This window comes from Lacerta agilis, chromosome 2 (genome assembly GCF_009819535.1).
Source record: "Lacerta agilis isolate rLacAgi1 chromosome 2, rLacAgi1.pri, whole genome shotgun sequence".
NCBI classification, from domain to species: domain Eukaryota; kingdom Metazoa; phylum Chordata; class Lepidosauria; order Squamata; family Lacertidae; genus Lacerta; species Lacerta agilis.
Window position 1 is genome coordinate 1,921,972 of NC_046313.1, and position 11,330 is coordinate 1,933,301.

General features: G+C 41.1%; 1 protein-coding gene across 2 annotated transcripts; it reads right to left on the minus strand.

Annotated features, from left to right (window-relative positions):
- Window positions 1–1,027: 1,027 nt before the first annotated feature.
- NEUROD4 (neuronal differentiation 4) lies at window positions 1,028–9,633 on the minus strand. Of its 2 annotated transcripts, XM_033136868.1 has the most exons (3): window positions 9,407–9,633; window positions 9,232–9,303; window positions 1,028–2,044 (listed from the first exon to the last, which is right to left on the minus strand). In XM_033136868.1, the coding sequence occupies exon 3, from the start codon at window positions 2,033–2,035 to the stop codon at window positions 1,037–1,039; it is 999 nt and encodes a 332-aa protein (XP_032992759.1). In that variant the 5' UTR covers window positions 2,036–2,044; window positions 9,232–9,303; window positions 9,407–9,633; the 3' UTR covers window positions 1,028–1,036. The 2 variants fall into 2 exon arrangements, with proteins under 2 accessions (XP_032992759.1, XP_032992752.1); XM_033136861.1 differs by lacking the exon at window positions 9,232–9,303.
- Between the last annotated feature and the right edge of the window lie 1,697 nt (window positions 9,634–11,330).

The window sequence follows — 11,330 nt, forward strand, 5'->3', positions numbered from 1 at the left end:
CTAAGGTCCCATGTAGACACTACTCTATCCCCTGCTGCAGTCTAGTATTTAGAGCAAGCATGGGGAGCCTGTGCCCCTCTAATATCACTGGATTAAAACTCCTATCATCCTTGACCACTGGCCATGCTGTCTGAGGCTGAAGGAAACTGAAATCTAGCATCTGGGTGGCCTTGGGTTCCCCATCGTTGATTTAGAGAGGTGGACGGAAGGGGAAGAGAATGGGCCGGAAGACAGATGCCCTATGACAACAATACTTTGTCTTCCCGTTTCCCAGGCTTTTGCATAAGCCCAACACCACACTTTTTATACCAGCTTTGGTTTCATGGCAGTGTGTTCTGCAGATTTGTGTGGAAGCACTGAACACTCAGCTTAGGGCAAAATGGCCCATCTAAGAGTGAAGAAAGAGGAGAGACAACAGTTTCTTTGCCTGTGGTGTGACTCCAGTTCGCATGGCAGAAATAACATTGGATTAATCAGCCAGCTGCCTGCCTCTCCCCATTGCATTGAGTGGGCTTTCCAACTTTTATTTTATGTACTCATATTAATTTATATATTAACAATCCACCTTTTTAAAAAGAAACTTTTTCTTGCATTTGCAAGGCTGCTTTGGGAACTGAATATGGAGGTGTAATGGTGATGTCATGGGTGATAGTTAATCAGCACCACCCACTGGCAGCTCCTGCTGCAAGCATACAGAGCCATTTTCATTCCAGGGTTTGACCCTGGAAAGGGGTAAAATGTTTGTAGTGGATGCAATGAGGGTACTCCAAATCAGCTCCATTGTTACCAGCAATTATAAATGTTGTGTCAGCATCCTTTAGGAATGGGGACCTGTCTGAAAGCCCATAAACCAACACAACTAAAATATATTTGTGCTCAGAAGAATGTGGTATGACTCCCCATGAAACTAGTCTGATCATATGGCTGTAGAACAGGTAAACTCCTTTTCACAGTATTTATTCTACTGATGTCACACCATCTCTACAAAGGATTGTATTCCTTTCATCCATGAGGGTGGGTTATTCATCTTCTTGGGTTATTCACTGAATATTGCATTGAGCTGGGCCCCAACCACATGATGAGGATAGGAGTCATAGCTCATATCTATGGGGATGTCATACCTGGGCACTGTGGTTGAGAAATGAGAGCTGTGCCCATGAGTGCTGCTCAAGCTAACAGATGGGTAGTGGGTCATGAAGCTGTATGATTTTTCCAGGTCTGGAGAACCATCTTGCTTTAGGGAGAAATTTCCACTGATGCTCAGGGGAGGTGTCAAGGGGCCCTCATATGCTGGAGATGTGCAGTCTTGGTGGTGGTTGCCAAAGGACGGATCCACAAGACTTTTGAATGTGGGAGGCTTTAGGTGTACAAGGTGGGCCTCCATGTTTCCGTAGGGTGGACTGGGCAGCCCAGGAGACTGGTAAGAAAAACTGTGGCTGGGCACACCTGAGTCAGAGACAGGGCTTTTCTCCTCATGTTTCTCCAAGAACAGGGTTTGAGGTCCCAGCTGCAGGCATCCAGCCACCAAGTTGCTGGTTGGTTGGGACAAACCTTTACATAGCATCTCAACAAAACCTTTCCCTTCCGGAGTCTGCCCACTTTCCAGGACCTCTGACAAAGCCCATATATAGTTCCTGGCAAGTCTGAGTGTCTCAATTTTGGACAACTTCTGTGTCTTGGAGTAGCAGGGCATCACCTGCCTAAGGTTATCCAGAGCATCATTGAGCCCATGCATCCGTGTTCGCTCCCGGGCATTAGCCTTCACCCGGCGGGCCCTGAACCTCTCAATTCTTGCCTTGGTCATCTTCTTCTTCTTTGGGCCCCTTCTCTTTGGCTTCCCACCATCTTCCTCCTCCTCCTCCTCCTCCTCCTCAATACTGTCATGCTCTTCATTAAGTCCAGCAAGTATCCCATAGGAGGCTTGTCTGCTATCTTCTTCCTTCATCTCATCTTGGGAGCTTAGGGCTTCATCTATCCATGGTTGAGATGATATGAGCTCGGCCATTTCTTTGGACTTGCTGTAGAGTTTGGTCATCCCTTGACCCTGGAAAAAACAGCAACCACAAATCCAGATGAATTTCAGGAATGAGCAGGTCCACAATATGTTTTTTATCATTTTATATAAAGAGGTATGACCCAGCAAATTATGTTCTACCGTTCTGTTCTAGCCTATGGGGCTTGTATGCAATGTCAGTCACACACAGTGCAGAACCATTGAAATTAGTGGACAAAGGTAACTTAGGTCAATTAATTTTAATGGGTATACTCTGAATAAAATTTTGTTGGAAACAACCTTGTCTATTTAGCATATTGTACAGCTTAACCCTGACCTTTCTCTAATCTTTCTATAGCTTTTTATCTGGAAGCAGGGGTTGGGAACCTGTGGCCCTCCAGATGTTATTGGACTCTCATCAGCCTATGCTCTCAGTGTGGCCTACAGTCAGGACTGATGGCAGTTGTAGTCTAATAACATCTGGAGGGCCACAGGCTCACCTTCCCTGCCATAAACATAGACCTGCACAGCTTGCAAATGCACAAAACCAAAAGAAGCCCACTAGCCTGATGGGTGCTGAATACACCACCCCCTCATGTTTTTGACCTGCTGGGTAGGAAGCAAATGCAGAAGGTTTACAAGCCCTGGGGGGAGACCATACTGGTTGGTCATAGGCTGCACTGGTCTGAAACAGATGATCAGAATATTTCCTTTAGGGGTGAGAGAAGATTAGATCCACAATTATACCTTGTAACCTGAGTTCCGTGCAAGCAAAAGAGAAAATAAGGTACCATAAGCCACATAACAGATTTGTATGGAAAAGCTAATTGGAGTTTTCACCAAATTTTACCAAAAATAAAATCAGAGGCTAATTGGGGTGAGGGGTGTCTTCATCCACAGAAACATCTGTAAGAACTTGGAGAGGAAGTTAAAATACATTAAATAATAAAACAGGAATCTCTCTGAGTTTTCGTAATCTCAACACTTTGCTACTCTGAGCATAGTGAGAAGGTGGGATAAAAATCTATACCTAAAGGTCCTGGTTCAACTAAAGTTAATAATCATCCCTTAAATAGAAGATACATAGAATCCAATAGAACCAATTAGTTGAGAATTAATTTAAACCCAATTGTTTTTAATGGAACTTACTAAGTTTGGTTGGACATTTTCAGTGATGGATTCTTAGCTTCATAATTTATTCATCAGATGTCTGTCCTATCATCTATCTATCCATCTCTGTTGTTTGAATTTTGAGGCAGAATTTCACATTTCAAATACAGGGACCTACAACAAAATGTTGTGGTGCAGATTGATCCTGCTCAGGGTAGGAGTCAGCCTCTGGTGAATAATGAATGCTACGACAACACCACAGAGAAAGAACAGGAAAAAACAACAGCCTGGGTTTCATGATAATCAACTGCTTGTCAGCTTGACGTACTCATTTAATAAAGCTTAATGTGTAAGCAGCTTTGTTGAAAATGTGCCATCCAACTAATCGGTCAACTGGCCGTCGCCTCATCCAGTGTAGCAAATCCTACTTTTAATATGCCTGATGGGACTTGTATAATGGATTAAAGTGTTAATTGTTGTGCAAATGGGTAGTGTGTCCCATAGGCTCCAAACAGACCCTAATTATGTTTTAGTAAGTAATTAGAATGTAGCAAACCTAGCCTTACCCTGGAACACATGTGGGCACCTGATCTGTGACAGCGGGAGGCCCTGCTCCTAGGGGTGCAGTGCAGTGTTGTGGGGCAAGCATTGAACTAGGCCTGGGGAGATGCAGGTGCAAACCCCCACCCAGCCACAAAGCTTACTGGGTGAATATGGACCAGTCACAGGAGAGAACAACTTGGGATCTAGCAAGTGAATGCAGCTCCTTTGATGGCTCTCAAGAACTTCAACAAATGTCACCCTTTTTTTGCTGCCTACACAGAACTGAAAAACAAGCAGGGAGGCTAAGAAACCCTTAGTAAGTCATTGCACATGGCTAGTGTACTGTCTCTGGTTTGGTGGGTCACACAAGGTGTGCAGAGTATGGTGGTGGTTGGGTATAAGTGAGACTGCAAGCTAAAGCCTGGGCTGGGTTATGGTGGGGGCTTAACAGAGCAAGAGGGTCAGCATCACATCTACAGCCCTGCTGCTCATACTGCCCAGGGTGGAAGGTACCAGAGGGAGGGGCAGGAAAATTGCTGTGCTGACCTGAAGCTGGTGCAGTGACTGGGCCTGGGCTGGGCCCGCTGCTGTCACATACGGGTGAGGAAAATGTCCTTCAGATATGCCTTGAACTGACACACACTACTCTGTCTGAGCTTAAGGACAACTTCTGTTTCCTTCTGCCAATGCCATATAGCTTTGTGAAATGATCTAGAAATGATGCAAGTTTAAATCTCAATGATCTTTAGATGAGCTGAAAGTGTTGGCTCCCAGTCTCTCACGAAAAGTGTCATAGGCAGGCAGTGGAGTGGGGGGGGGGGTCCTCTAGCACTTCTTTCAGAATTACATTTGAAAGGGCTACAAAAGTGTTTAGTTGTTAGAATGATCCCTGGTTGGCTAGGATTTCTTTTATATAGCTGACATTGCCCTCACTCAAAATGGCTCCCTTCCCATTGTGACACCACCAGCAAAATAATATGGGCCATGTGGTGTAGTGACATCATCACATCCAGTTATGTGATCCAGGATTGACTGAGATTCCTTGAGAAGAAAGGAAATAGGAGGGAAATGGTACTGGAAGCAACAGCACAAGGGATAGTAGTGATTGTGACAAACAGCTGTGAACAGGCACAACAAATTGTAGGACTAAAATACAACTTTAAAGGTAAAAAACAAATGACAAGATCTTTCAGCTCAGCTCTAAATTCTCCACCATTTTAACTGAGAACAGAGCAAGACACAATGACCAGGTTGGTTGCAAATCATGACAAAAGGATATTTCTAAATATATTTGGCAAGTGGGAAAATCAAGAATAAAATATAAAATATTTATAGATGCAAAAGAAAGGGGAGATTTTCCCCTGCCAGATATGATACTATAGTATGAGGCATCCTGTCTTTGTTGGTTGAAGGAATGGATGACGTTAGAGAATTCACATATTCTAGATTTAGGTCATGACAATATTTTTGGTTGGCACGCTTATTTAAGGTATGAAAATGTGAAAGTTCATAAAAGATTTACAAATCATATAATTAGGAAAAAATTGTAGATGAATCCAAGAATTTATTAGAGGTAAAAACACCACTTTGGCTCTCATCATTGGAAGCTATAGCAGTAAAGAAAAAGAATATGAAAGAAGGGTGGACAACTTACAGAAATTTATTAAAACAAGAGGGAAGAGAGTATAAATTAAAAGAATTTAAGGAATTATAAGAAAAGTTACGAGCATGGATACAATATCATCATTTGAGTGAAGTATTTAAGAAAGATGGGATACGAGGGTTTGGGAACAAATATCACAATTGGAGAAAGACCTGTTGGAATGTAATGTATAAGTGCTGTCTAAAATATTATTGGAATGGGAGACAAAGGATGAGGAAGTAAAATCCTCAATGATACATTGGACAATAGATATTGGTCATAATATAGACATGGAAGCATGGGAACGATTGTGGAATATGGATATAAAATTTGCAACATGTTATGGTCTAAGTGGAAAAAATATGAAAATGATATATCAATGGTATCTAACACCGAGTAAATTGGCAAAAATGTATAAATCTAAATCAAATAAGTGTTGGAAATGTAAAGAGAAAGAAGGTTCTTTTTATCATATGTGGTGGTCTTGTAAGGTTAAAGCTTACTGGGAAATGATATATAATGAAATGAAAGGGATGTTTAAAATAATGTTTGTAAAAAATAAAAAAGAAGCTTTTCTTTTGGGAATTATAGGGACAGAACTACCTAAACTGTATAGAAACTTATTTATATATGCCACTACAGCAGCAAGAATGTTACTTGCCCAAAAACGGAAAGAAGCAGAAGTCCTAGCAAAGAAAGAATGGATACAAAAACTTATGGAATATGCAGAAATGGTGAAACTTACCAGAAGAGTAAGAAATCAAGATAACAAACTTTTTATTAAAGAATGGAAATGGTTTATTGAATGTTTACAGATAAATTGTAAACACATAAAAACATTGGCAGGATTATTGCAATAACATGCAGTTTTATAGGAGTATATATTTAAAGTAGATTAATAAATGAGCAAATTAAGTTAATTTGGAAATGCAGAAGATATTAAAGTAAATTTTAGGAACCGCAGAAAGAGGGGGAAGGACATCAAGTTTTGAAATGTTAAAATGATTGTAAAATTAGTAAAATATAAATCTGAAATAATAATAATAATAATAATAATAATAATGACGCAATGACCAGGATCCAAATAGCCATGCTACATTAGCCCAATAGGATGCTTGACTACTTGCAATGAACAGCAGAACTCTGTGATGTATCACAAAGTGGTTATCAAAGTCCCTTCAATTTCAGAAGTGATTTACTACATAGCACGAGAGGCTGCTTTTTGACAAACAGAAACCCAAATCCTCCTTGATTATGTGATTCTTTGGATTCAGCCAAAGGGGTCACAATTTATGCGCATACAGATTTAAGAACAGCATTAAGAGCATTAAGAGAAACAGAAAGAAACACTACTAACTTAACATCTGCTAACCTGAATTTCCTTGGAGTAAAAATGTGTATCACACACATATAATTCCCATTTATAAACTTTATTTTATAGAGTTTAGGGCTAACGAAAGTGCAAAATAATTGTATTTGACAGGTTAAAATTTTATGCTGTTGCTTCAAAATTCATCACAACTAAATATTTCTATTTTTTAATAATCTTCTTTACTGAATTTAAAAAACCAAATTTGAACAAGCAACAAATTTATTAGGTTTCTTTTAAGATTAAAACCCACTGCAAATTCTTGCTAAATTTCAAATGTGAACCAAATGTCATCCCATTTATATAGAAAATAAAGTTTTGCAATTGGTTATTCATGTGCATTTATTTTTATTATTATTATTATTACTATTACTATTATTATGGAAACAATCCAATAATTAGCATCTGCTTTCAGATAAGGACTGTACTAGATAGTATTCAAGTTATTTCTGTCCTTCCCTGATTTTTCAATAACATGTACCTAAAAGTTTGGAATTCTGGGCCATTCTGCACATTGTGGTGACATTTATCACACGTTTTGCCTATAAAATATTGTTGATTAGAGCTTGGTCTTCCACCAATACCCTGCTGCCCTACTAGGGTTACATCCTGCAATAAATATATTGATGGAGCAAATCTGTCCAGATGGAAGAAGCCTTACGAGCAAAGCACTCCCCTACCCCTGCTATGATTTCTCTCTCTTTCTTCCCAAAGCAATGGGATGGAAGGGTTGGCACATCTGGTTAATATTCCTTGAGAATGACAAGCTGTCTCTCAATGCACATGGGGAAGTCTCGGGTAAAGCAGAGCCAGAAGGGGCACAGCCAAGGGGCACAGAAAAAAAGATAATGTTTCCTCATTTGAAATAGACATGGGGCCACCAGATATCAGGTTCTGGCTGCATACACACCATACATTGAAAGCCCCCCCCCCCCCGAATCCTGGGAACTGTAGTTTGTAACTCTATGGGGGTAAAATACAGTTCCCAGGATTCTTTGAGATTAAAAATGCGCTTTAAATGTAATGTGTGTATGCATCCCTAATCTACATTAGTTTTCCTTTTTATAGATCATAATAGTACCACACACACACACACACACACACATGTATTGTTGTTCCACACATTTCATTTATTTTTATCAGCTTCTGAATAAATGGGGCATGTTTGGCTTACTAAACAGCAAGGGACCACACAGATGGGCAGGATATAATAATAATAATAATAATAATAATAATAATAATAATAATAATAATAATAATAATAATAAATAAAACAGTTGCCAAAAATATACAGGAAGAGGAAAGACGAATGTCAAAGATGTAAAATGACTTTGTCCTCCTAAGGCAAACCATTGGTCCATCTATCCCAGTATTACTGACTGATAGCTGCTGTCCAAGGTTTTTATCAAGTGGTACTGGATGACTAAACAACAACAACAACAACTGGGACCCGAAGCTAGGACCTTCAGTGTGCAAAGCCTGATTTCTGTTGCACAGGTATAGCTGTTCTTCAGTGCTTAGAAGCAAAAGCAATGGATTCATGAATTTGCAATAAAATTAAGCGGGATTGGGGGGGGAACCTCTTTAGGAACTAGAGGGAGGGAATGGAATAACAAGCTGCTCATTGAACTAACAAGATGCTTTAACTCTCATATTTGCAATTGCAATGCATGGAGCTGTACATTAATCAGTTTTAGACATATAATCTGCCTAATACTTATGTGGGTTACATTACATTTTCTCAGATGTCTTCAAAACAAGCCTCCAAAGGAAATCATCAGAATTTGAAGTTTTAGGGAAGACCATGACGGCAGCTTCCCCAAAGTCCCCCAGTAAAGGTCATGAGTTGGGATATGAATCTAAATTCCCACAGAATGAATTCCAGAGCTTTCTAATGAGTCACTAGCTCTGACTTAGATAAACAGTCCTAAACTCATCCACTTCCCATGGTTGAGTTAATCTCAAATTCCAAATTATCAAGTCTATGTGGAGAACTATTAATACAAATTAGAATCACCTGTTCTACACTTGTATCACAAACGTAAAAAGTCACACCTTTTGTCCAGGAATGATGCATTTCCTTCTGTTCTCATAGATTCTCATTCAGATTTAATTGCGCATTCTTTCCACCCGCCCACAAGCACTGAAAAACATGCAGAAACTCACTCTCCTATCGTTGTTAATCACCTTGACTATGCATTAATGCCCATTCAGACAACCAAAATACACAGTGTGAGCATTCTCTCACCTCCAGGTAGTTTGACTATCTGTACTCCCTTACCACACATTAGATGTAGGTGCATGGTTAGAATCTGTGGTTCAAACAGCCACCAGTTCCCACCCCTAAATGGTGTGCACTGAACTGAAAATGTGCCGAGGGAGGTAAATAATATGTACAAAGTGATTTTAATTATGCACCTTGTAGACTGGAAGACAGCTCAAGCATAATCTTGGGGTAATGCTCAAACTGATTAATTACGCTTTCCTGAACTCTTAACCCTATTTTGTACTGATAATTAACAGGAATAAAGACCAATTAAAGTCTTTAATCACACCTGGCTTACACAAACTTACTTTTGCACGTGGAATTGAGGGTTCTAGATGGGAACAAATTGGTGAGTTCAGATTCAGACCTGCAGGCCGTAACTTAATGAAAAGAACACACAATTTCAGTTTGCACCACCCTTTTAGTCAGAAGGAAATGCCTTAAAAAAGCAGTCTTTGGCAAATGACTCCCAGCCCCTCTTACCGTGCTAAAGGGTAGCCTTTTGACCACCTCCCGCTTGCTCCTTGTTGACAACAGAAGCCAACAAAAGTTTCTTGAGTGTTCAGTGTTCCTCGAACATTCTTCCACAGCGGAAGGACGTTTCAGCACCAGAGGCCGGGGACAGCTCCCTCCCCTCCGCTATAGGAGAAGAGCCTTTTTCTTCAGTCCCGGATTGCCTTCGAGCCTTTCCCGGTCTCTCTTTTCTCCCACCCACTGGCGCTAGAAAACACAAAATAACAGGCTCTCCTCTGGGTCACGGCAGTCGTCCCTATGCCTCTCTGTTCGCTGGGTTTTCAGCGCCGTCTCGACACTTAGAAGGCGTTCAGCAACTTTCCTCTGCTGCTGCTTCTTCCAGAACCACAAGCTCTCCGGCCAGCTCCTCCTCCTGCTTCTGGAGAACTCCTCGGGATCCCGACACTTTTGAAAAGCTTTTTGGTGTTGGCGATTTCCGCTTGACTGGAACCTCCGGGAGCTCCTCCCACTTGGGTAGAGAAAAGAGAGTGCGAAGCAGCAAGGACGCCTGCAGTGGACGCCTGCAAGGAAAGTTTTCTTGTCCCCTTCCTTTCCCTCCCTTTAGTTTCTGGAACCCCAGGCAGCGCTGAATTTCTGAAAGAAAAGGTTTAGCATCCCACCTTCCAGAAAGCTACAGCGCTTGACGTCGAAGCACCCGCTTTCCCATCTCTGCCATCTCAGATGCAGGGCAGAAGTAGCTGTGGCTTGCTTCTTGGGGCGTGTGTGCGCATAAAGAGAAAACCTGCACATGTTCCGAGACTGTTATGTAGATATATTGCGGAGTTATAGCATTCTCAGATTAAGCCTTGTTGGCAGAGGGGGAGGAAAGACGATGGTAACACCGCTTAAGGCATTTAAAACCCTACTATGTGGGAAATGATGTTTAGTTTTTAAAATGAGAGGTGGTGCCTTGTAAGCCCTGACTGCTATGGGCGTCTTATTGCGGCCATTCACTGCTGAGGACTCTGTACCTGAACACAAGAAGAGCCCTGCTGGATCAGACCAAAGGCACTTCTAGTTTCCCAAAGTGGCCATCCATATGTCTCTGGAAAGTGGCAACCATAGAGGCATATTGCCTCTGGCTCTGGAGGTAATATATAGCAATCATTACTAGGAGACATTGATTGCCTTACTTCCATGCCCATCCATGCTCAAAGGTACAAACTTTACCATTATTTCCTGCCTAAGAAGGCCAATCTCAGCTACCAGGGGACAGGCAAAACCCCAGTGAGCCTTGTCTCAAATTAAGTCCTGCTGTGAAAAGGCTAAATGTCATGTTTGGCATGAAACCTATCTTGTCTTATATGCATGCATGATCACACGTATTGGTAGTTTCCTAGAGGCCCTGAGTACGAGGTGATAAATGCAAATACAGATGACAAAAAACTAAAATTAAATTGATAAAAATACAAAATGTTAAAAGTGGTGAAGTACCCCCGCCCCAAGCACTAGAAATATTACCTCTGCCTTCCTCACTATCATGATTCACACCATTTCAAAACTTTTGTAATAATCCATGAGGACTAGAAACCTTGCAGTTTGTTTAACAGTGGAAGTTGGGGCAATAATTATAAATGATAGAAAATGCTTAGCAACTGATGAAAAGAAGTCCCCACATCTCTTCATCCACCTTTCCCTGCTAACATTTATGTTGCCATTGTGTCATTGATTTCCCTGGCAGACAAAGAAGCACAACAGGTATAAACTACCAAAAGAACATGACTTCATATATTTTGCCTTATGAAACAGGGCAGAGAGGAGGAGACACAGAATTGTCACTCTCAACAGCATCCATGGTGGTCGCAGTCTTAAGCAGACTTACTTATGAGGGCAGGAATGAGGAAACTTTGCCCTTCAGATGTTCCTGGCTGGGGCTGATGGGAGTTGGAGTCCA

Bases quoted from the DNA above. Each gene is read 5' to 3' on its own strand.
- NEUROD4 (XM_033136861.1), bottom strand. From the start codon at position 2,035: ATGACCAAACTCTACAGCAAGTCCAAAGAAATGGCCGAGCTCATATCA.